The 27,365-nt window shown below is 39.9% G+C and overlaps 1 protein-coding gene across 1 annotated transcript in view; it reads left to right on the top strand.

The window, feature by feature from the left end:
- Nucleotides 1-27,092, top strand: part of LOC139372554 (NALCN channel auxiliary factor 1-like) — a 76,587-nt gene extending 49,495 nt beyond the window's left edge. Inside the window, exons 2-3 of the mRNA XM_071112292.1 lie at nt 20,396-20,567; nt 23,921-27,092. Coding sequence (XP_070968393.1) covers nt 20,396-20,567; nt 23,921-24,249 — 501 coding nt within the window. The 3' untranslated portion in view covers nt 24,250-27,092. The remainder of the gene's footprint in view (nt 1-20,395; nt 20,568-23,920) is intronic.
- Nucleotides 27,093-27,365: the final 273 nt, after the last annotated feature.

Raw genomic sequence — 27,365 nt, 5'->3', positions numbered from 1 at the left:
CCTTGAAATGGTCTTGATATGTTCTTCAAAAGAGAGATCAGGGTCCAGAGTAACGCCGAGGTCCTTCACAGTTTTATTTGAGACGACTGTACAACCATTAAGATTAATTGTCAGATTCAACAGAAGATCTCTTTGTTTCTTGGGACCTAGAACAAGCATCTCTGTTTTGTCCGAGTTTAAAAGTAGACAGTTTGCAGCCATCCACTTCCTTATGTCTGAAACACATGCTTCTAGCAAGGGCAATTTTGGGGCTTCACCATGTTTCATTGAAATGTACAGCTGTGTGTCATCCGCATAGCAGTGAAAGTTAACATTATGTTTTCGAATAACATCCCCAAGAGGTAAAATATATAGTGAAAACAATAGTGGTCCTAAAACGGAACCTTGAGGAACACCGAAATGACAGTTGATTTGTCAGAGGACAAACCATTCACAGAGACAAACTGATATCTTTCCGACAGATAAGATCTAAACCAGGCCAGAACTTGTCCGTGTAGACCAATTTGGGTTTCCAATTTCTCCAAAAGAATGTGGTGATCGATGGTATCAAAAGCAGCACTAAGGTCTAGGAGCACGAGGACAGATGCAGAGCCTAGGTCCGATGCCATTAAAATGTCATTTACCACCTTCACAAGTGCCGTCTCAGTGCTATGATGGGGTCTAAAACCAGACTGAAGCATTTCGTATACATTGTTTGTCTTCATGAAGGCAGTGAGTTGTTGCGCAACAGCCTTTTCTAAAAAATTTGAGAGGAATGGAAGATTCGATATAGGCCGATAGTTTTTTATATTTTCTGGGTCAAGGTTTGGCTTTTTCAAGAGAGGCTTTATTACTGCCACTTTTAGTGAGTTTGGTACACATCCGGTGGATAGAGAGCCGTTTATTATGTTCAACATAGGAGGGCCAAGCACAGGAAGCAGCTCTTTCAGTAGTTTAGTTGGAATAGGGTCCAGTATGCAGCTTGAAGGTTTAGAGGCCATGATTATTTTCATCATTGTGTCAAGAGATATAGTACTAAAACACTTGAGCATCTCTCTTGATCCTAGGTCCTGGCAGAGTTGTGCAGACTCAGGACAACTGAGCTTTGAAGGAATACGCAGATTTAAGGAAGAGTCCGTAATTTGCTTTCTAATAATCATAATCTTTTCCTCAAAGAAGTTCATGAATTTATCACTGCTAAAGTGAAAGTCATCCTCTCTTGGGGAATGCTGCTTATTAGTTAGCTTTGCGACAGTATCAAAAAGGAATTTCGGATTGTTCTTATTTTCCTCAATTAAGTTAGAAAAATAGGATGATCGAGCAGCAGTAAGGGCTCTTCGGTACTGCACAGTACTGTCTTTCCAAGCTAGTCGGAAGACTTCCAGTTTGGTGTGGCGCCATTTCCGTTCCAATTTTCTGGAAGCTTGCTTCAGAGCTCAGGTATTTTCTGTGTACCAGGGAGCTAGTTTCTTATGAGAAATGTTTTTAGTTTTTAGGGGTGCAACTGCATCTACGGTATTGCGCAAGGTTAAATTGAGTTCCTCAGTTAGGTGGTTAACTGATTTTTGTCCTCTAGCGTCCTTGGGTAGACAGAGGGAATCTGGAAGGACATCAAGGAATCTTTGTGTTGTCTGTGAATTTATAGCACGACTTTTGATGATCCTTGGTTGGGGTCTGAGCAGATTATTTGTTGCAATTGCAAACGTAATAAAATGGTGGTCCGATAGTCCAGGATTATGAGGAAAAACATTAAGATCCACAACATTTATTCCATGGGACAAAACTAGGTCCAGCGTATGACTGTGACAGTGAGTGGGTCCAGAGACATGTTGTACAAAACCCACTGAGTCGATGATGGCTCCGAAAGCCTTTTGGAGTGGGTCTGTGTACTTTTCCATGTGAATATTGAAGTCACCTAAGATTAGAATATTATCTGCTACGACTACAAGGTCCGATAGGAATTCAGGGAACTCAGTGAGGAACGCTGTATATGGCCCAGGAGGCCTGTAAACAGTAGCTATAAAAAGTGATTCAGTAGGCTGCATAGATTTCATGACTAGAAGCTCAAAAGACGAAAACTTCATTTTTTTTTTGTAAATTGAAATTTGCTATCGTAAATGTTAGCAACACCTCCGCCTTTGCGGGATGCACGGTGGGGATATGGTCACTAGTGTAGCCAGGAGGTGAGGCCTCATTTAACACAGTAAATTCATCAGGCTTAAGCCATGTTTCAGTCAGGCCAATCACATCAAGATTATGATCAGTGATTAGTTCATTGACTATAATTGCCTTTGAAGTAAGGGATCTAACATTAAGTAGCCCTATTTTGAGATGTGAGGTATCATGATCTCTTTCAATAATGACAGGAATGGAGGTGGTCTTTATCCTAGTGAGATTGCTAAGGCGAACACCGCCATGTTTAGTTTTGCCCAACCTAGGTCGAGGCACAGACACGGTCTCAATGGTGATAGCTGAGCTGACTACACTGACTGTGCTAGTGGCAGACTCCACTATGCTGGCAGGCTGGCTAACAGCCTGCTGCCTGGCCTGCACCCTATTTCATTGTGGAGCTAGAGGAGTTAGAGCCCTGTCTATGTTGGTAGATAAAATGAGAGCACCCCTCCAGCTAGGATGGAGTCCGTCACTCCTCAGCAGGTCAGGCTTGGTCCTGTTTGTGGGTGAGTCCCAGAAAGAGGGCCAATTATCTATTGAAAGTTTCTGTCGGCTGAATGAGCAACACCGGTTGAGCGTTCCTACAGCGTTTCCTTCCAGAAACCGTGAGAAAGTTGTCCGGCTGCGGGGACTGTGCCAGGGGATTTATACTACTATCTGTACTTACTGGTGGCACAGACGCTGTTTCATCCTTTCCTACACTGAAATTACCCTTGCCTAGCGATTGCGTCTGAAGCTGGGCTTGTAGCACAGCTATCCTCGCCGTAAGGCGAGTACAGCGACTGCAATTAGAAGGCAGCATGTTAATGTTACTACTTAGCTTCGGCTGTTGGAGGTCCTGACGAATCGTGTCCAGATAAAGCGTCCGGAGTGAAAAAGTTGAGGAAAAAAAAACAAAATTATAAACGGTAATTAAAAAGTAAAAACCGTAAATTTGTCAGGTAGCAAAACAGGTTGGCAACAAAACGCACAGCAACTCGAAAACAAGTCTGCAAGTTGTGACCGGAAATGACGACAAGCCTCTCAGAAATGACGATACACATCTTGAACCTTATGTATGTTGCCTTGGTGGAGTCATTTACTGTTTCGATTTAATTTAATGCATGGGAAAGCATATTCTTATACAATAACAAAAATCTAAAATCATTCTATCCGTAGTTGTCATCACCCTAGATAGTTTACAATAGGGATTGTTATTGGAGATGTGCTTCTTACCTAACATCCCATGCGGTTGAGATATTCTACGTAAGGTAATATCGTGAGAGTCAAATTCGAGCCTGGTGAGAGGGTTACAGGTACAAATAAAAAAACAGACATTGAATACACCTTTGAGCATGGTGAAGTTGTTAATTACACTTTGGATGGTGCATCAATACACATAGTCACTACAGAGGAAGGAAACCACTCAGGGATTTCCCCATGAGCCCAATGGTGACTTTAAAACATTTACAGAGTTTAATGGTAGGATAGGATGATAGGATAGGAGATGGATAGGATAGGATAGGAGAAAACTGATGATGGATCAACAACATTGTAGTTACTCCACAATTCTAACCTAAATGACAGAGTGAAAAGAAGGAAGCCTATATAGAATACAAATATTCAAAAACATGCCTCCTGTTTGCCAAAGTAATACTGCCAAAAATGTGGCAAAGCAATTCCATTTTTGTCCTGAATACAAAGTGTAATGTTTTGGGCAAACGCAATACCACACATTACTGAGTACCACTCTCCGTATTTTCAAGCGTAGTGGTGGCTGCATCATGTTATGGGTGTGCTTGCAATTGTGAAAGACTGTGGAGTATTTTCAGGATAAAAAAGAAGTTGAATGGAGCTAAGCACAGGCAAAATCCTAGAGGAAAACCTGGTTCAGTTTGCTTTCCACCAGACAATAACCTAAAACACAAGGCCAAATCTACGCTGGACTTACTTACCAAGAAGACCGTGATTGTACGTGGCCTATTTACAGTTTTGACTTAAATCTACTTGAAAATCTATGGCAAGACCTGAAATGGTTGTCTAGCAATGATCAACAACCAATTTGACAGAGCTTGAAGAATTTTGAAAAGAATAATGGGCAAATGTTGTAGAATCCAGGTGTGGAAAGCTCTTAGAGACTTTTCCAGAAACACTCATAGCTGTAATCGCTGCCCAAACTGCTTCTACAAAGTATTGACTTGAGTGTGAATACTTACAATAGGTAAATTAGATATCTCTGTATTTCATTTTCAATACATTTGCAAAACAATTCTAAAAACACATTCTCACTTCGTCAATATGGGATATTGTATGTAGATGTGTGAGAAAAAAATACATTTAATCCATATTGAATTCAGGTTGTAACACAACAAAATGGGGAATAAGTCAAGGGGTATGAATAATTTCTGAAGGCACTGTAAGCCTATTCATCACGTAATTTATACCTCATTCAGATGACTTGAACTACTTTGGACCAGGGCCCAGTGCATTATATGCAGATGTATGATCTTCATTTGAACCAGTTTGTTACAGCAGGAAACTAATACTGCAGCAATTGGATATGTGAATTATTATGTGGATGATAATTAATGGACATGTGTTGTAGGGGTTGATCTATTTTTCATAGGGCAATGTCAAGTCTGACATTTTAAAGTGGAAATTACATATTTTAGAAGCCTTTTTAAACCTCGAATGCGCTACACATTTGCATTTCCTGCCGTGCAGGAAATTTCTGAGCAACAAAAGAGTGATCAAATTAAGATTTTGCATCTGTAGAGAATAGTTTGTCATTTGTGATGCACTATATCTTTCCCCCAGTGAAAGCTCCAGTGGGCTTCCAGGATGTGTAGACTGAGGAGATGGGGGAGGGGAGCATGAACAGCGCAGGATGTGCCAGTATATCACTGGGGCTAAGCTTCCTGCCATCCAGGACCTCTACACCAGGCGGTGTTAGAGGAAGGCCCTAAGAATTGTCAAAGATCCCAGCCACCCCAGTCATAGACTGTTCTCTCTACTACCGCATGGCAAGCGGTACCGGAGTGCCAAGTCTAGGACAAAAAGGCTTCTCAATAGTTTTTACCCCCAAGTCATAAGACTCCTGAAAAGGTAATATTTGCTTTGTGTGCACCCCCCCAACCCCTCTTTTTACGCTGCTGCTACTCTCTGTTTATCATATATTCATAGTCACTTTAACTATACATTCATATACGTATTACCTCAATTGGCCCGACCAACCAGTGCTCCCGCACATTGGCTAACCGGGCTATCTGCATTGTGTCCCACCCACCACCCGCCAACCCCTCTTTTACGCTACTGCTACTCTCTGTTCATCATATATGCATAGTCACTTTAACCATACCTACATGTACATGCTACCTCAATCAGCCTGACTAACCGGTGTCTGTATGTAGCCTCGCTACTTTTATAGCCTCGTTACTGTATATAGCCTGTCTTCTTACTGTTGTTTTATTTGTTTACCTACCTATTGTTCACCTAATACCTTTTTTTGCACCAATGGTCACAGCCTGTAAGTAAGCATTTCACTGTAAGGTCTACTACACCTGTTGTATTCAGCGCACGTGACAAATCAACTTTGATTTGATTTGACAAGGACAGGTCAAGCCAACAGAGAGGAGAGAGGCACTTCATGACTGCGCCATAATGAAAGTCATCCTGACAATAAACGACAATGTGATTAATATTTTATGTTTTTTGTTTTTTTTGTGGCGGGTGGCATTACCTCGAAGGAGCCGATAGATTTAATGCTAGCAGCGTGTGGCAGGGAATTTTGGCTGGCTCCCCAAATCAGGGGCATATGCTTTGCTTTGCTACACCACCCCACAGCCACAGACTGAAGAGAAGCGCATCTGAATCAGTTGTGCCTCATTTGGCGGATAAATGGACTTGCCACGATGAAGTACATGCCTCAGCTTGATGGAGAGATAATTACAAACATACGTGCTATGCTGCCCAATCCAAAATCAGCCCCTAGCTCCTAGGCAGTGGTGTAATGTGGAGAGAATTGTATGGGTATAGGCAATATGGAAGTAGTTCCACCTTGCTATCTGATAGGTTAGGTATATTTTCAAATAAAATAAAATGTTATTTGTCACATGCACCGAATACATATTGCTCATGTCTATCCAGTCCTCACAGATCTACATACGTGGTTAGGGGATATAGGGATATGGGGTCAGGGGTTAATTTGGGATTGCATGTTACTGTGATGTTAGGATGGGGAATGGCGATGATGTACTGTATAGCAGATCACAGCTTTTGACTCGTTCTTTATTTATACCAGGCAACAGATTTGGGCCTAATTTCTATAAAAACTAGCTCAATCCTTTACTTGCTGAACTGTGAGCACCAACTCAGCCAACTTACCCAGAGCTAAACTTCATTCCACAGTTAGCATAGCATTAGCCAGTGCCTTGCAACAGTCAATTTGCATTAGTATTATCTAGCTCATCAAACTAATACGATACCTTTGTGTCATTGGGTAATCTAATCGTTTTATTGGATTCTGCATCACTGCCTCTATTCTCTAGCTTGTATTACCCAGTTTTTGTAGGATTTCACTTCAACATGTTCTTATAAGTAGGCCTATAGTGCATAGCTTAGCCTTGCACAGCCGCCTAACAAATCATAATTACCAATGCTATAAAGCCAGACTCTGTTGTGTAGTAATTGTCTTCTATTCAAACACTTTTAGTCAAAAGATGAGGACCAACATGTTACGTTGACATTTTGTTTAGCATATTCCACAATAGTATTCATGGCATTCACACAATAGAAGGTGTCAGTGTGCAACTCTCAATTCCCTTCCCCTGATGTGGTGTGCGCCCTTCCTCTCTTTTCTCTCAGAGAAGAACAGAACAGAAAAGGAGAGGAGAGGAGGAAGAGCAGCATTGCATGCGAAATGATCTCGGGGATACACGTTAGGTCCAGGCGCAAAGGAGAGGAAGGCATGCACGTGAGATGGAGACGAGTGAGAGAAAGAGGTAGAGAGAGAGAGAGAGTCATCAGTTCTTCTTTATAATCTAAATGCAAATGTGTGGAGTACAGAAAAATATTATCTCAAACACTTGTCTACTATTGTGTATAGTGTTTGCGTCCTGTGTGTGTGTGTGTGTGTGTTCGTCATTGATCAAACTGGTTTTCAACACAATGGATTGCCTGTGTGAGAGAGTTTGAGTTTAAACACACCTTTACAACCACATGTTGTGTTGTGTGTAAATACACTGAGTATAAAAACATTAAGAACACTTTCCATGACATAGACCGACCAGGTGAATCCAGGTGAAAGCTATGATCTCTTATTGATATCACTTGTTAAATCCACTTCAATCAGTGTAGATGAAGGGGAGGAGACAGGTTAAAACTTCTTATGGCTGGGGGCAGTATTGAGTAGCTTGGATGAATAAGGTGCCCAAAGTAAACGGCCTGCTCCTCAGTCTCAGTTGCTAATATATGCATATTATTATTATTATTATTATTATTGGATAGAAAACACTCTGAAGTTTCTAAAACTGTTTGAATGATGTCTGTGAGTATAACAAAACTCATATGGCAGGCAAAAACCTGAGGAGAAATCAAAACCGGACGTAAGAAATCTGAGGTTGGTATGTATTCAACACACTTCCCATTGAAATCCCCTTGAGATATTAACCGTCTATAGAAATTTGAATGAGGCTTCTACTGTGCTGTGGGACTGAATGACAGCAGAATGAATCAGGTGTCTGGTAGTCAGCCATTTCCTGGTTATGCACATTTCACATTATAGCGACCTGCGTTCCATGGCTCCTCAAGACACAAAGGAATACTCCGGTTGGAACTTTATTGAAGACTAATGATAAAAACATCCTAATGATTGATTCTGTACTTAGTTTGAAATGTTTCTTCGACCTGTAATATAACATTTTGAAGTTTTTGTCCGACGTAACGCTGACCAGAATGAGCCTTTGGATATGTATACCAAACGCACTAACAAAAGTAGCTAATTCTACATTAATAACGGACATTATCGAACAAATCAAGCATTTATTGTGGACCTGGGATTCATAGGAGTGCATTCTGATGAAGATCATCAAAGGTAAGGGAATATTTAGCATGTAATTTATGGTTTATGTTGACTACAACATGGCGGCTATTTTGACTTGATTGTTCTGAGCTCCGTAAAGTGTTTTTGAAATCTGACACAGCGGTTGCATTAACTTCTTGACGCTACCCATCCAGTTAGCGGGATCATTTTCGGCAGCAACCGCTGAATAGCATAGCGCCACAGTCAAATAATATTACAAAAAAATATTCATATTCATGAAATCACAAGTGCAATATTGCAAAACACACCTTAGCCTTTTGTTAATCCACCTGTCGTCTCAGATTTTGAAATGATGCTTTACAGCGAAAGCAATCCAAGCGTTTGTGTAAGTTTATCGATAGCATAACATAACATTATGTACACTAAGCATTAAGTAGCTAGGTCACGAAAATCAGAAAAGCAATCAAATTAATCATTTACCTTTGATGATCTTCAGATGTTTTCACTAACGAGACTCCCAGTTACACAACAAATGTTTATTTTGTTCCATAAAGATTATTTTTATACCCAAAATACCTTTGTTTGTTTGTCGCGTTATGTTCAGAAATCCACAGGAAAGAGCGGTCACGACAACGCAGACGTATATTCCAAATAATATCCATAATGTCCACAGAAACATGTCAAACGTTTTTTATAATGAATCCTCAGGTTGTTTTTAAAATATATATTCGATAATATATCATCGGGTGTGTAGGTTTTTCAATAACACCGGGAGAAACAATGGCCGCTTTACACTGTAGCGCAAAACTGACTGAGAGCCCCCACCTATCCACTTACGCAATGTGATCTTTCACGCTCAGTTTTCAAAATAAAAGCCTGAAACAATGTCTATAGACTGTTGACACCTTAGGGAAGCCATAGAAAAGGGAATCTGGTTGATATCCATTTAAATGGAGAATAGGCATGCATAGAAACAGAGAGGTTTCAAAATAAGAGGCACTTCCTGATTGGATTTTCCTCAGGTTTTCACCAGCAATATCAGTTCTGTTATACTCACAGACAATATTTTTTACAGTTTTGGAAACTTTAGAGTGTTTTCTATCCTAATCTGTAAATTATATGCATATTCTAGTTTCTGGGGCTGAGAAATAGGCAGTTTCAAATGGGTACGTTTTTTAGCCAAAAACGAAAATACTGCTACACGCAAAAGGTTAATTACAGGCATATCTATAATTCCATGTGTATAACTTGTATTATCATCTACATTTATGATGAGTATTTCTGTTGAATTGATGCGGCTATGCAAAATCACTGGATGTTTTTGGAACTCAGATTTTTTTATATAAATATGAACTTTATCAAACAAAACATACATGTATTGTGTAATATGAAGTCCTATGAGTGTCATCTGATGAAGGTCAAAGGTTAGTGATTCATTTTTTCTCTATTTGTGATTTTTGTGACTCCTCTCTTTGGCTGGGAAAATGGCTGTGTTTTTCTGTGGCTTGGTGGTGACCTAATATAATCGTTTGTGCTGCTTTCGCCGTAAAGCCTATTTGAAATCGGACACTGTGGTGGGATTAACAACAAGACTACTTTTAAAACGGTATAAGATGCATGTATGTTTGAGGAATTTTAATTATGAGATTTCTGTTGTTTCGAATTTGGCGCCCTGCACTTTCATTGGCTGTTGTCATATCATCCCGTTAACGGGATTGCAGCCCAAAGAGGTTTTATAAGGAAGGATTTTTAACCTCTTTGATGTAAATCCCCTGTTTAGGTAACCTGTGCGGTTCTGGTACTGGTCCCCGACCGACTTTTTCATTTATAAATCAATCTATGTACACCGTAGATCGAAATCTGACACCACTTCTACCATTTAATTCACCCTTCTGACTGTCCATCAAGTCCTGGCTGAACCCTACTTCACAGCCTCTAACAACACATATGCCTGGAATCCTTACATCATAACCAAGCAGCAGAGAGTCGCTGTAGCACATTCAGAGATCGATTTATAGCCAGTATTCTAAAAATAAATTATGTTTGTCATAGATGGACGAGATTAATCTCTATGAGACGTTCACATCAATGGGGGCAGATGTTTTGATCAAGAGAGACCTTTAAAAAGTATGGACATTTTCTGAAACACTTAATATACAAATATGTATTTTACAGTTATAAGGAAGGTGAAATCTTATAGTTAGTCGTTTAATAAATTAATTATACAAATGTTTAGGAAATATTGACACAATTTCAAACCATATACAGTTTTGTTGCATAGGAAATACATCATATAAAATATTTCATATTTTCATATTTGTATCATATTTGTACTGTGAACTGTACTTGAGCTTGTGTCCTCAAAATTGACTACACCTCAGCAATTTATAACTATCTTACAGGAAAGGTGAGATTTGAGCCTTTCTTAGAGTACTAGTTATTGTTTATGGCCCTCTCATGGTAAATAATTACTTTTAGGTAATTATTTTAGGTACATTTGAAGCCTTGAGACATTTGACTCATGGATTATTATGTATGTGTGCCGTTCAGAGGGTGAATGGGCAAGACAACATTTAAGTGCCTTTGAATGGGGTTTGTATCAAGAACTGCAACCCTTCTGGCTTTTCACACTCAACAGTGTGTATAAAGAATGGTCCACCAACCAAAGGACATCCAGCCAACTTGACACAACTGTGGGAAGCATTGGAGTGAACATAGGCCAGCACCCCTGTGGAACACTTTCGACACATTGTAGAGTCCATGCCTCGCTGAATTGAGGCTGTTCTGAGGGGAAAGGGTGGGGGGTGCAACTCAATATATGTGTATGTGTTTGTATATGTACATATGGCCAAAGGTATGTGGACACCTGCTCGTCAAACATCTCATTCCAAAATCATTGGCAATAATATGGAGTTGGTCCCCCCCTTTGCTGCTAGAACAGCCTCCACTCTTCTGGGAAGGCTTTCCACTAGATGTTGGAACATTGCTGTTTGGGATGAAGTGGGGTATTGTGTAAATTGATGAGGGATAAAACAATTGTAATACATTTTAGAATAAGGCTGCAACGTAACAAAACATTTTTTAAGTCAAGGGGTCTGAATACTTTCCAAATGCAGTGTATAGTGTATCAGTTTGTGTGTGTGTGCATAGCTTAAAATAGGAACTTCACTTGCAAGGAACATTGGCCATGTTTTCTTTCTCTCCCTCTCTCTGGAAGTTCAAGCAGTGGAAAGAGTGACTAATCCCATCTGGATCCTGATTGGTCAGAATTTGTATTGGTAAAGGTGATGGTCATCAATGCTTGGAAAAGTTTCCTTGAAGCGATACTGAAACCCATTGAAGGCACTAGGCTACTCACGCCATTATGCAATCACACACACACACAGGTGCACCGCCAGAGTTATTTGTCCACATAATGAATGGGAACCCTATAAATATAATTCTATGGGAAAATCCCCTCAGATCATGGCAATTTGACTGCACCCTCATGGGTACACTTATGGCTGCTGGTCCACCGATCAACCACCCACGTATTTCTATGCTGGGAACATGACAGAGGTGTTGTCTTTGGCATTGCAAGACCATGGGAATATAAGGTTCTATCTGCGCAAAGCATAGTTCTGAGATATTGAGCATCAAAGTTTTCACATCCAAGATCTCAGAACAGTTTTTTTGTAAATTCTTTCATAACCCATTAAAGTTCTCACGTTAAAGATACCAAAATTGCATTTCTAAATCTTTATTTTTTTAGGGGGGTGCAATCGCAGATAGAACATAAGGTTAAAACAAACTTATCACATTTGATTGATTACTAGCAATTGAAAACTCAAGTCATGTGCATACGCCAGACCACCCCCTTCAATCCCTGAAATGTCAATCTGGGTTCAGCCGTAAGGGTCTATATTTTTTATTATTATTTAAATTTCAATGGAAAGGTACAGACATTTAATGGTGAAATAAAGAGAGAACCTTCCATTCTTTCTAATGACATCATCAAATATATTAATTAATGTTCATCACACATTTGTTAAAGCGATAGTTCCTGAAAATGACAAATATATTATATCCTATGGATAAGTAGCAACATTCCTAAAGCTTAGCACTGGATGAGTAAACTGATATATTTTTGTGGTCTCTGCCACACAAAGAAACAGACACCTCACAAGTCCTCAACTGGAAGCTTCATTAAATAGTACCCGCAAAACACCAGTCTCAACGTCAACAGTGAAGAGGCAACTCCGGGATGCTGGCCTTCTAAGTTGAGTTCCTCTGTCCATTGTCTGTGTTCTTTTGCCCATCTTAATATTTTATTTTTATTGGCCAATCTGAGATATTACTTTTTCTTTGCAACTCTGCCTAGAAGGCCAGCATCCCGGAGTCGCTCGCCTCTTCACTGTTTTTCACAATTTTTACGGATACTATTTAATGAAGCTGCCAGTTGAGGACTTGTGAGGCGTTTGTTTCTCAAACTAAACACTATAATGTTCTTGTCCTCTTGCTCAGTTGTGCACCGGGGCCTCTCACTCCTCTTTCTATTCTGGTTAGGGCCAGTTTGCGCTGTTCTATGAAGGGACATTGTACGAGATTTTCAGTTTCTTGGCAATTATTTTAACTACCACCCAATCCCTAATTTGAGTAAACTAATGGACAACAACACTTAGGCTTGTACTTCCAGCTTATACATACCATATACATTTTAAGGACACAGTGTATTTTTAGTCCCATCCTTCAGCTACCCTCAACCCCTCATCATTTAGCTATTTGATATAAAAAATGAGTACCACTTTAGGTATCACATTTTTTTTAAAGTATTTGATAAAATATTGAATTTGCCCATAACAACGTATTGAATAACATATTCATAAATGGCAAAAAAGACAGTCATAGAATATATCATAAGGAATACGTTTTTGAATTAATAAAGCTCAGGAAATATGCACTGAACAAAAATATAAACGCAACATGTAAAGTGTTGGTCACATGGGCTGAATAATTTTGCACGCCCAATTTTTCAGTTTTTGATTTGTTAAAAAAGTTTGAAATATCCAATAAATGTCGTTCCACTTCATGATTGTGTCCCACTTGTTGTTGATTCTTCACAAAAAAATACAGTTTTATATCTTTATGTTTGAAGCCTGAAATGTGGCAAAAGGTCGCAAAGTTCAAAGGGGCCGAATACTTTCGCAAGGCACTGTATCACCCATTGAGCATGTCTGGGATGCCCTGGATCTACATGTACAACAGTGTGTTCCAGTTCCCACCAATATCCAGCAACTTCACACAGCCATTGAAGAGGAGTGTGACAATATACCACAGGGCACAATCAACAACCTGATCAACTCTATGCGAAGGAGATGTGTTGCACTGCATGAGGAAAATGGTGTTCACTCCAGATAATGACTTGTTTTCTGATCCACGCCCCAACCTTTTTTTCAAAGGTATCTATGACCAACAGATGCGTATCTGTATTCCCAGTTATCCACACCCATAGATTAGGTCCTAATGAATTAATTTCAACTGACTGATTTCCTTATATGAACTGTAACGCAGTAAAATCTTTGAAATTGTTGCATTTATTCATCTGATGATATTGAGGAGTTTACCACATCAGCCACCGGCTTCATTAATAACTGCATCGACAACAACATCCCCACAGTGACCGTACATACATATCGCAACCAGAAGACATGGATTACAGGAAATATCCGCACTGATCTAAAGGTTAGAGCTGCTGCTTTCAAGAATCAGGACATTAATCCTGGCGCTTATAAGAAATCCCGCTACGACCTCTGACAAGCCATCAAACAGAGTGTCAATACAGGACTAAGATCGAATTCTACTACCCTGGCTCTGGCGCTTGTCGGATGTGGCAGGGCTTGCAAAATTATCACAGATTGCAAAGGGAAACCTAGCCATGATCTGCCCAGACGATCTAGATGCCTTCTAAGCTTGCTTCGATGCAAGCAACACTAAACCATGCACGAGAACACCAGGTGTTCTTGATGAGTAAGATCTTTAAACAGGTCAACATTCACAAGGCCAAATACTTATTTTCCACCATAATTTGCAAATAAATTCATTAACAATCCTACAATGTGATTTTCTGGATTTTTTTCAAATTTTGTCTGTCATAGTTGAAGTGTACCTATGATGAAAATTACAGGCCTCTCTCATCTTTTTAAGTGGGAGAACTTGCACAATTGGTGGCTGACTAAATAGTTTTTTGCCACACTGTATATAGCCAAGTCATAGTTAATCATTGTGGTGTATTTGTTATTACTTTTATTCTTATGTGTTATTACTTGTCTTTTATTTATCTATTTTCCTTTCCTCTGCATTGTTGTTGTCTACACCTGTTACAAAGCATGTGATGAATACAATTGTGACCTGGTAGGGCTACTCGTGATTTCGCTTCAGGCTGAAGGTTCCATCTGCTCTTTGGGTTAGGTACTTGCAACCAGTAAAACTGCCCTGGTCTTGGCACTTGATCTCCAGGAGTCAATGGGTGGGGGTTGTTTTATATTTGGTAGGTCAGAACAAATCCAAAGGGCAGCTCACCATACTCAGAAGGCACATACTGTTGCTCTGAGTTTGAGGCCAACAAGGTTTACATCTGGCAGTTGCTTCCAATTGCAGCAAGGTTTTGCAGGATGTTTCTTGCAAACTCTTTACTGGGTAATGGTGTAGGGGCTGGACAATAGAGGTTTGTCAAAATCCACTCACAAGTCCTCCGGGGACCTTGTTGGCAGGTGCATTGTCTTTCTTTGGTGGCTTTACTTTCAATATTTGAACTGTATTTAAAGGTTTTTACTGCAGACCTGACGTATGCGTGGGAATGTGCCATGTTTGAGGCAAGGATGTTTTGCTCTCTTTTGGTGGTACAGATGTGTAGCCCATTTTAATGTAAAGCTATGGTGTACAGTAAACTGACGACATGGTTGCACTTTTCCTGGCCCTCTTTGCAGTTCCATTTAGTCTCCATGATGAATGGACTTTCAGGGGAGAAATTTTCCTGGAAATAAGTAAAAATAGAATTGAGTTAGACAAGTCAACCTAATATTTATTTTAATACACCACAAGGGACACAGAAATAAGAACATAATAATGATAATGATTGTCCATACAATTCTATAAGCTATAACAAAGCAGAATCCAAAAGAAGAACAATGCAAAAAAGGCTACTTAGCTGAAATGTTTGATTATTGCATAGATTTTAGGGTTTTCAGTAGTGCTAGGTTTAAAAAACAAAAAATGTTTTATTGTAACTGGTAGGGCCAAAATTATTCAATTTGGGTCTATTAAATCTAATTGAAGATCCATAATCGATTTACATTTCAGCAGGGCGTTTAGCATGCAGATTTTAAATAATGTTGCAAACTGAAACAGGCTGAATATAAAGTTAATGTCATTTCTGCTACATTTTTGAGTGACTATTGATTATTTTAGTATTACATTTTTCTGGATTCAAATTAAAATGGGAATTGGGTAGGTTTTTACATACATATGCAGTATCTTCTATATGTGGATTCCGTGGTTCATGGCATCCCAGCACACGACTAGAATGCATACTACCACACTTGCAAGTAGAAATTGCCATACTCAATTGACAACCCCGCTTACCTAACTGACCAGCAAACAATCTGAATTATGTACGGAGTCTCATTCTTTCGCATTGAGCGAAAGGACCTCGCCCTCACATTACACCTGCCTGCCTCACTCCTCCTGACTGTGAAACCATTGGACAAGTCAAGATGACAAGCACAACCACAACAACAACAACCACATCAACTACTGAACTACAAAGGTTGTATGTTGTACCTGTACCAGGTTGTACCTGTACCAGGTTGTACCTGAAAGTATTCAGTAATATTGTCAATGAAGTTATGTTAACATATCAACTGTACACCTTTTTCAATCTACAACGTTACATTAGCTATAGCCAGCTAGCTAGCTACTGAGCTCTAGCAACAAACTGGCTGCAAAAACACTTAACGTAAACTCACCCCATTCCGTACAAATGTGCGCAACCGCAACATTCAAACGAGGCCACAAAGAAAACTGATGGGATTGTAGCGACTGTGTTGACGGCAAAATCGGGGGTGTGAACTAGGTTTCTATTCAAGGGTTGATCGACATGGTAATGGCTCTATAGTATTGAAGAAAAGTTGAAAAAACTGACCCTCCGTTACATCTTGATGTGTCATGTCGTAACGTACAGCACGCATAAAGCAACTATTTATGTCTTACAATCTCTCTCCACCAGGTGTAGCACTTCTCTCATCCTTTAAAAACAAGAAATGGACAGTGACGGGGGTAAGGGGGATACCTAATCATTTTTTTTTGGCATCATTGCATGCGATCATCATTCTCAAAGCCGCTGTTTACTTGTAAGATCACTTCAGCACCACCCTAAAAACCCGATTCAAATTCGACACAAACCTTCAAATAGGTATGTAATGACACATTATATAAACTCTTTATAGTGTTTTATTTATATCTGTCCAACTTAAGGTGATAGTTGGACAGATCGAGTCAAAAAAAGCAATTTTCCCACACATCTCTCCTTCTCACTATCACGCATTAGTTTCGCTTCCCCACACGCCATTTTTAAAAAGATCCGACGGGGCTCATTGCCTGCTTGAATTATGCAGAAACGGGCAGGATTTAGGTCATGTAATTGATATTGTTGGAAAGGGGAGAAATTGTGCTTTACAATGGTATTGACATTACAGTTGATCTGGAAGTATTACGTTTTTGGGGCGCTAAAATAAGGGCAATTGTACGGACCAAGGCAATGTACGAGTTTACGTGAGTTTACGTTATATACATAATCTTACCTTGTACATTGTGAATGTAACTCCCGATTAATGTACTGTAACCTTTTAGTTGGACTGCCTTGGGCAGTCTGACATCTTCATCTGCCCATATATCGATATAAGTCGATGTTATAGCCGGCAACAGTTGTAACTATGTGCACGTGACATTAAAACTTCAAACTTGTAAAATGAGAAGTCCACACAATTGTGGATTTGACTTCTGGGGTTCTCCCCTAGGATTTCCCACCTCAGCCTTGCTTTCTTTCAAAATAACGGCTGCGGGACTAAAACGTATGGCTTTAAGCTATATTACCATCATAATATAGTAATACATGGAATTTAGCAGACACTTTTCTCCAAAGCGACTTACAGTCAAGTGTGCATACATTTTGTTGGTCCCAGGAATCAAACCCACTATCCTGGCGTTGCAAGTGGCATGCTCTACCTAATGGGCTACACAGGACCACCATCAAATGGCCATAATAATTGAATGACACACAATATCTGGTTCAGGACTCCAGCCCTGTAGGTTCCTGTGATTCACCAATATTAGCTTTACACTTTTTCAAACACAAAATAAGTAATAAATGGACTACCTTAAATAAAGAATGGTACCACAATGGTACTGCCCATGATGTCACAGATGCCATAATGGCACAGGAACTCTATGAACACTACAGACAGTTTTGTGGCAGGCCTGGCCGAAGCTGTTCATGATGCTGAAATGGACAGTGCCGCTTTAGAGTCAGTCTGGTGGAAGTCTAATGTAACCTGATAGATGCTGTCCGTGGTGCTGAAACAGTGATGTCCTTGGGAAAACTGGTGTATATTTATTCACAGTTAAAACAGACATAGCTTTATCTAACCGTGTTCCTGCGGGTGTGTGTGAATAGATGAGGGTGTGTGAATAGATGAGTGAGTGTGTGTGTGCGCTTGTGCATGTGCTTCTCATTCAAATGCAGCTTGTGCTCAAAACCCCCTATGTTTGGTAATGTAAAGGAGTGCTGTACCGTTTACGTCACAGATGGAGAATGAGTGGTGATTATGTTTTCTTCTCTGGTAAACTATTCTTTATCTCTTTTATGAGCTAGAGTTGTGTTCAGGTTACTCCAGTGCCAAATTCAGCATGGCACAATGTTATGGAATGTTCAGTTATGCATGCGATCATCACATTATGAGAACAGACATGCCTCTCATACAGTATATGTAGGGTAAGGAATAATGCCTGCTTTATTTGTGGCATTCCTATCTGCAACATTTAGTGTTTTGCACACTCCTGAACATGACAAATATCATTGCACCAGTTGTTAATCACTTGCCTTTTTCCACTCTTTGTTTATCCTCTGAATGGAGCATGGCCATGCTGAAGCCATTGGAAAAAGTGGCACTTAAATTCTGACCTTGGCTCTCAGCCAATGATGCGGGCCGTTCGGGTCGATATCATCATTATCGCTGTTTAGCATGCTCAAAGACTAATTTACACTATAACTCCTAGGAAACTTTGACCTTTACTATTGTGTGGGCTTAGATAGACCAATCCACTGAAACACAAATTAAACAGTCTGATTACCAGCAATGACGAGAGGGAGGAGGTGAGGGCCCTGGAGGAGTGGTGCCAGGAAAATAACCTCACTCTCAACGTCAACAAAACAAAGTCGCTGATCTTGGACTTTGCATGCTGCTTTACTCATTTCATATACTTTATTCTACTGTATTTTAGTCAATGCCACTCCAACATTCCTTTATACATTTCTTAATTCCATTATTTTATTTATTTTTAATATTTAAAATTTTCACCTTTATTTAACTAGGCAAGTCAGTTTAGAAAAATTCTTATTTACAATGACGGCCTACCCCGGGCCAAACCCGGATGACACTGGGCCAGTCATGCGCTGCCCTATGGGACTCCCAATCAGGGCTGGATGTGATACTTTTAGATGTTTGTGTATTGTTGTGAATTGTTAGATACTACTGCACTTTTGGAACTAGGAACACAAGCATTTCGCTACACCCGCAACAACATCTGCTAAATATGTGTATGTGATTTCATTTTTTTTAATAGTCAATTCCTGATAGGTACATTATGCATTTTTGTGTGAAGGTGGTGTTGTCTACTGGGAGAAAGGGAGATTGCACTGGGGGATGGGGGCCATTGATTTGTTTAAGGGCAGAGTCGGTTGTACAGTACATTGGCATTAGCAGCACTATGAAAGGTCTTGTGTGGCTCAGTTTGTAGTGAATGGTAATTGTAATGCCAGGGTTGTGGGTTCAATTCCCGCTGGGACTACCAATATGAAAATGTATTTATGTACTATTGTAAATGTCATACTTTATGGGGCAGAGAACCTCATCCTGAGGATCAATTAGGAAGAGACATTCTCCTCTGCTGGTTGTTTATAGGTAATGGCAGCAAGAGTAGGAGTGCTGAAGAACTGAAAGCTTTATGAACACAGGCCCAGGTGATTCCAAATACAATGTACTGAACAGTAATTAGTAGAATCATTGAATTCAAAATAATTTTCTTCCTTTCTTTAGGTTCTGATACTGCATAATTGGACATTTGAAAGTGATATGGCAACAACCCCACCCAGCCTTCCTTGGGTTGTAAAATTCTGGTAACTTTCCAAAAAATGTCCCAGTTTTCCATAAGGAGGATTGCCATAAGCTACTTCCTGCTTTTTCCTTCCTAATACCAATCATCTCCAACCAGTATTATGGGAAAACTGGGAAAATTTGGGAAAGTTACAGGAATTTTGTAACTCTATACCTTCTGCTATTCTTTTCATATTGTTTTCATATACTCCTTTTAGGTATCATGTAAGTATGAACGTAGTATAAGAGGAAGGAAATAAGTACAAGTAGTATAAGAGGAACCTTGCCTCTGTATTTACCAAAATAGCTCAACAATGGCACACTGCCACAACTCCTTGTTCTCCTCGAGATACTTTAAATAAAAGCACTCCTAATTACAACAAATATGATTTAGTCACATGTCATGGGTGGATTACATTGACAATTGATGATTGGCATCTGGTTGTCTTTTATACAGTCATGTATCTCTAACACATATCAATTTATAAGGCTGAATCACATCAAATGGGATTTTGCAAGATCTGTGAGAAATTGTTAAATAACTGTTTCTGAAAAATTCCTATAGTTTTTTCTGGAAATATGTGTACTGAAAAATCTCTAGTTTTGAAGATAGGATGGATGTTATTTAATACCATTCAGAGCCAAACAGAAGACAACTGAGATCTTTGTTTTTGAACAGACATAGCTTAGTCTTGATGTCAAAGTAATAGTTTGCTTATTTATGATGTGCTAAAAGTGAACTTCCCCTTTAAGTTGTTTGAATTTACATATGGGTTTGATTTGGTTTAACTAACATGCTCTATCTTCTACCTCTCAGGCTGCCTACAAACCGTGGCTGTGTGCACAGTATTTCCCCACCACACAGAGGCATTGTAGAAGGACAGTACCTTGTCTCCAGTACTGCCTTGAGGTTCAGCAGAGGTGTCCCTTCATACTACCGGACAACGACGATCTCATCCACGGAGGAAGCCCCAGCTTCATATGTACAGGTGGGTGTGGTGGTATGGACTGATCAATCAGTCAGTCAATCAATCAAGTGTGATTTGCATTCACAGCTTATGCGGGTGGGCGTATATCCACTCTAGGGCTATGCTGTTTACCTGAGATGCAACATGGATCTAGGATAGATGGGCTTGGGTCAATTAATTTTGAAATGTACTAATTGTAGGAATTTATTTGCACTCCTATGTCCACTGACAGGAATTTAGATGGTATTGTATGTTGCAGGATATATTTAATTGTGCTCTTGTGCCCCTGATGATCCCTTGTAAAATTACTTTTCAGTGGTATCGATAAAGTTGTACGGTTTTGAACTCTGGTACTCAAGCCAATAATGTCCTTGTCACTAGCGACATCTAGTGGACATATAAGGCAGTGTTAGTAAAATCAATGACACTTCCCTCTCAGTGTAAAGTGTATTGCTGAGACAGTCACTGTGATGGGGTACAACTCCAGAGTAGTATTTTAATATTCCACAGTGATCAAGACAGAACCAAAATAACATGACCTGCCCTGTCCTGATTTGATATCAGTGGGGTGCTCTGTCATTTCCTCCCCCAGCCCCAAAAACGTTAAGTGTTTCAATACCGTAATTAGAGCAGCCTTTGATATCTTTGTATTACTTGTGCATCAGCGATTAAATGGTAGGCTTTGCCTTTTGAGATCCCCATTTTCTGATACTCATTTGATGAGATTAGAGAGATTACACAAGTCGTGACATCAAATCAAATGACATTTTATTGGTCACATACACATGGTTAGCAGATGTTATTGCGAGTGTAGCGAAATTCTTCCGCTTCTAGTTCCGACAGTGCAGTAATATCAAGCAAGTCATCTAACAATTCCACAACAACTACCTAATACACACAAATCTAAGGGACGGAATAAGAATATAGAATTATATGGATCGGCATAGGCAAGATGCAATAGATGGTATAAAAATAGAGTATATACAGTTGAAGATGGAAGTTTACATACACCTTAGCCAAATACATTTAAACTCAGTTTTCCCAATTCCTAACATTTAATCCCATTCCCTGTCATAGGTCAGTTAGGATCACCACTTTATTTTAAGAATGTGAAATGTCAGAATAATAGTAGAGAGAATGATTTATTTCAGCTTTTATTTCTTTCATCACATTCCCAGTGCGTCAGAAGTTTACATACACTCAATTAGTATTTGGTAGCATTTCCTTTAAATTGTTTAACTTGGGTCAAACATTTTGGGTGGCTTTCCACAAGCTTCCCACAGTTAGTTGGGTGAATTTTGGCCCATTCCTCCTGACAGAGCTTGTGTAACTGAGTCAGGTTTGTAAGCCTCCTTGCTCGCACACTCTTTTTCAGTTTTGCCACAAATTGTCAAGGCTTTGTGATGGCCACTCCAATACCTTGACTTTGTTGTCCTTAAGCCATTTTTGCCACAACTTTGGAAGTATGCTTGGGGTCATTGTCCATTTGGAAGACCCATTTGCAACCAAGGTTTTAACGTCCTGATTGATGTCTCTAGATGTTGCTTCAATATATCCACATAATTTTCCTCCCTCAATGCCATCTATTTTGTGAAGTGCACCAGTCCCTCCTGCAGCAAAGCACCCCACAACATGATTCTGCCACCCCCATGCTTCACGGTTGGGATGGTGTTCTTCAGCTTGCAAGCTTCCCCCTTTTTCCTCCAAACATAAAGATGTGGCCAAACAGTTATATTTTTGTTTCATCAGACCAGAGGACATTTCTCAGAAAAGAACAATCTGTGTCCCCATGTGCATTTGCAAACCTTAGTCTGGCTTTTTTTATGGTGGTTTTGGAGCAGTGGCTTCTTCCTTGCTGAGCTGCCTTTCAGGTTATGTCGATATAGGACTTGTTTTACTGTGGATTTAGATAATTTTGTATCTGTGTCCTCCAGCATCTTCACAAAGTCCTTTGCTGCTGTTCTGGGATTGATTTGCACCTTTTGCACCAAAGTACGTTTATCTCTACAAGACATAATGTGTCTCCTTCCTGAGCAGTATGACAGCTGGTCTCATGGTGTTTATACTTGCGTACTATTGTTTGTACAGATGAACGTGGTACCTTCAGGCATTTGGAAATTGCTCCCAAGGATGAACCAGTCTTGTGGAGGTCTACAATTGTTTTTCTTGAGGTCTTGGCTGATTTCTTTTGATTTTCCCATGATTTCAAGCAAAGAGGCACTGAGTTTGAAGATAAACCTTGAAATACATCCACATGTACACCTCCAATTGACTGAAATTATGTCAATTAGCCTATCAGAAGCTTCTAAAGCCATGACTTAATTTTCTGGAACTTTCCAAGCTGTTTAAAGGCACAGTCAACTTAGTGTATGTAAACTTCTGACCCACCAGAATGATATAGTGAATTATAAGTGAAGTAATCTGTCTGTAAACAATTGCTGGAAAAATGACTTGTGTCATGCACAAAATAGATGTCCTACCAACTTGTCCAAAACTATAGTTTGTTATTAACAAGAAATTTGTGGAGTGGTTGAAAAATGAGTTTTTTTTTACTCCAATCTAAGTGTATGTAAACTTCCGACTTCAACTGTACATATGGGATGAGTAATTCAAAATATGTACAAATTATTACATTGGCATTGTTAAAGTGACTAGTGATCTATCTATAAGTCTGTATGTAGACAGCAGACTCTCTGTGTTAGTGACAGCTGTTTAACAGTCTGATGGCCTTGAGGTTGAAAAATAGCTACTGTCTCTCGGTCTCAGCTTTGATGCACCTGTACTAATCTCGCCTTCCAGATGGTTTCATGATGAACAGGCTTGGGTGGTTGTTGTCCTTGATGATCTTTTTGTCCTTCCTGTGACATCGGGCGCTGTAGGGGTCCTGGAGGGCAGTGGCGTAGATTATATTTACCGTGCTGCAGTATGGAGTCGCTACAAAATGTCACTTACGTCTTTTTTAATTTAGAGTTCAATAAAGGATCATTAATGTTAGGTTATGATACAGCATATAACATAATGATACTGATAGTTTATTCATATGAAGACTGGGATAAACGTGCATACTGACTGGTATTTATGCTCTCATGCACATGGTCATCTGTCTTTTTTTTGGTGATACATTTCAACAAAACACTGCATTACCACACTGCAAGTAAGACTGGAACTAGGCTGGGTCATTTATTTAGCTTATTGTGGGTCATCTGAATGAATGAATACACTTTATTGGTATTGGGGAAATTGGGTTTGTCATCATCATCAGACACAGGCATGGATGATACAGACACACAGGGATGCATGAGAGGGATGCACAGAGACATGAGCATCTATGGCTTATATCAGTGTTTACCCACTACTCTCTTCATCCCCCACAGGGCTACTCGGGAGCCATGGGCAGCCCAACAGCCAGGCAGAGTGTTGCGACGTTCGGTGGGACTCTAAACCGGACAACCGTTCTCGTGGGACGCTGAAAAGGACTCCAACTCCCTCCTGCCATCACCAACAGGGGGCATCGACATCAGTGACCTCGGCCGCCACACCCACCAGACAGTGCAGCAGTAGCGGCCGGCTGAAGCTGTGCATGCTGGTCTTTGTTCTTCTGCACACCGTAGTCACCATTACCACCGCATCCCACAATTCCTCTGGGGTCGTCGGTGTGGCAGCCATTTTCCCCCTGGAGGAAAGCTCCTCCAGTGAGGAATAATGGAAAAAATGTGCAAAAAAACCTCAATGTTTTATTTGGGAATGAGTGAGTTGCAAAACCGGTTCTGACCAGTTCTGGCTCTCTGTTCAGAAAGAACCCTGGAAGGTCCCTGGTATGTGCTGTCGAAGCCTCTTTGGGCCACAGGAAGTGAGAGCAATTTACCCGGAGCAAAGGATGCTGGACATTGTAGTCATGTGGTGAGGCGACGACGTGGGTGGGGCCAACACATCTCAGACCAAAGGATCAATATCATATCACCGTGTCAATCTAAACCTGAGTTCACCTTTTCAGTCTCTTGTACTATATTGTTTTTTTCTCCTCCTGGTTCAGTTGTTTGTGGAGTTTGTTGGAATGTGAGTGGGTTGTCTTAGAACACATAAGAGGCAGAGAATATTGAAAAAGGTATCACCAACCTGTGTGTTTTTATCCACCCCTCTCTTAACCAGTAACATTTAGCTGCTCCTGGATATGCTAACAATATTCTTAACTCAAACACTCACAAACAGAAAGAGTAAACACTTATTGATCCCCCCTGTCCTGGTGGATACATAGAACATTTCAGTCATATCAGGGTTCTCTCATGGCAGTACATATAACTCTAATACAGAGCCAGTGAAGAGCAGGTGTAGTATACCTTTCTACACTGTTTTGCCGACCTGAACCGTATTGTGCTCACTTGGATTATTCTCCTTACACGGTTGCATGTAACCAGGCCAGTGAAGTACAGTACTGCTCAGCTCATTTTAGTTCGGCTCAGTAGTGTGAATTGGGTAGCAGTGGAGGTCTTGTCACTTGGATTCAAAATATTCCCACCGATGGACTTCAGTGTACTTCCGAGTTCATATTATTTGAGCCAATAAGTTTCTCTCTCATTATCCTGTGTCCATGCGTTTGTATGTGATGGGCCCAAAGGGGACGTCAGATTTACGAAGCTCAATTTACCTCAAATTAAGTGACCTGTTGGCTTAGATTGACTTTTTCTAAAGCAGTACATCCAAGAACCGTATGTTTGGCTTTTATATTTGACTCATATATTTCTCAATATAAGGCTCTGGTACATCATACCAGTACATTACAGCCAGTTCACTTCACACAGTGGGAGAGGTGTCACAAGACCTGGGTTCAAATAGTAGTTGTTCTCTTTGAAATATTTTAGCTGTACTTGATTGAGCTTGCCTGGCGCAATGTAACCAATGGGATTGTCCCAAAAGTATAACTGAAAATCTTTCCCATCTCATCTCCAGACAAGCTCAATCAAATGCTCAACACACTTGACAGAAAACGGACACAATTTTACATACCCTCTACAATCATACCCTCTCCTGTTTGTCTCTATTTGACCTAATTGACCTCATTGTGACCAAGATAATCACCTTGTATCTTTACACAGAGCTAAGGCCTTAGCTAGTAGGCGTTTGTGTGAAGGTAAGGAGTTCTCAAGGGCTGGCTCTACATACTGCATTTCCTTCCGTTGGTGTGACTACTGCTAACCGGTACTCATTGATATGGCACATTTGGGAAGAAATCTGATAGGCTCCTTATGCTTTCACCTTTGACCTTGACATCCCTGTCTTATCCTTCCCGTTCAACTGAGTAGCGCATATTATGGCACCTTTGTTTTTTCTACACGTACATATAATCGGTACTGCCGGAATAACTCTGAAGTCAACCGTACTCGGGCATGAAGACATCAATCTGACGATTAAGGTGACATTTCCTCAAGACCCTGATCTTGGGTCAGTTCTGCATTTGACCCACTAATGGTAGGTGTTAGAATTGGAGGAGGGAAACTGATCCTAGATCTTTACCTAGGGAAAACTTCACCCTGAAAGCCTATGTGTTTTAGCCTTTTCACATTATTTTCCCCTTAGGTTCTCGTAACAGTTGATTTTCTCACAGACACTCATCGAGGTGAACTGTTCTTTGTAGCGATCAATGAACAACATTACTTTATTGTTTCCCTCACCTTTACTTTATTCCCCCAAAAGACAGCAGCGGATGTACCCCTCTCTGTAGAAATAATCTCCCACAAACTCCCCCAAACATTCATGATCTGAACCTTGTGGATCTATGCAGATGTCCTACCCTTGTCTGGCCCCGTACATACTCAAGTTGCACAACTGATGTACAACACATTTGGCACAATGGTTGTGATACAACTGATGTTTTTGTGATTCAACAGAGAGTTTGTCTGCACAATGGTTGTGTAATTATTTTTCTGGAAAAAAAATACTATGTTGAATGACATGTTATGCCATATGCATTGTACTTCAGTTGAACAACTGGAGTGTTTACTGGTGTAAATATGTCCTAGAGAAGTGAGATATTCAAGATGTCCACCTCTTGGAGATTTCTGTTTTTCTATTTAGGGGAAGCTTCTTGTGTTTGTTTTTCGTTGTTTTTGGTTGCATTTTCTGTTAATGGTCTCACTTCAAACAAACTACAACTTGTAAAGGCTTTATAAGCATCTACAGTTTGTAGTACTTATGAGTACTTTATGTATGCTTTATAAAGCCTTTTAATGTTGTACTTCGTTTGAAGTTGGACCTTGTTAAGAACTGTCTTCAGCATTGTATGTCAGATCAGTAGGAAAGAGAAGATTGGGAAAAGGTGTGATAGGTGTGTGCAAGGAAAATAATGAAGAAAAAGAAAATTGTAAAAAAAAATTACACAGATACCTTATCTTACTATTGTCATATTATCATACGATAGATGCTTTAGTGCAATTATCTTTTCTTTTTCTACAAAAGAGTTTGATGAAATAATTTATAATGCGTCTCGAAAGTCATCATCTTTTTTGAACATAAGAGAAATGCAGCCACATTTATTAAAATTTTGTTCAAAATAAATAAAACTATGTTAAATATGATTGTTGACTGCTTCTTTTGGATTGTATTTTATTTCGTACCATTGACCACAGTTACCTGACTATAGGCCTATAGCCAGACCAATTAAATTTGGCCAACATTCTGTGGTAAGTGGGCAATCTGGGATTCAAACAATAACAACAACAAAGAGGTCACCTGACACTTTTTTGGTAAACAAGTAAACTTCCAGGGCCAGTTTTACTCTGCATCTGCAACAGGTGCAGGGTTAACAAATAAATGTATTTGCCA

Source organism: Oncorhynchus clarkii, chromosome 18 (assembly GCF_045791955.1).
Source record: "Oncorhynchus clarkii lewisi isolate Uvic-CL-2024 chromosome 18, UVic_Ocla_1.0, whole genome shotgun sequence".
In the NCBI taxonomy this organism is placed as follows: domain Eukaryota; kingdom Metazoa; phylum Chordata; class Actinopteri; order Salmoniformes; family Salmonidae; genus Oncorhynchus; species Oncorhynchus clarkii.
Note: the sequence above shows the minus strand (reverse complement) of the source record. Positions and strands in the feature narration are given on the sequence as shown.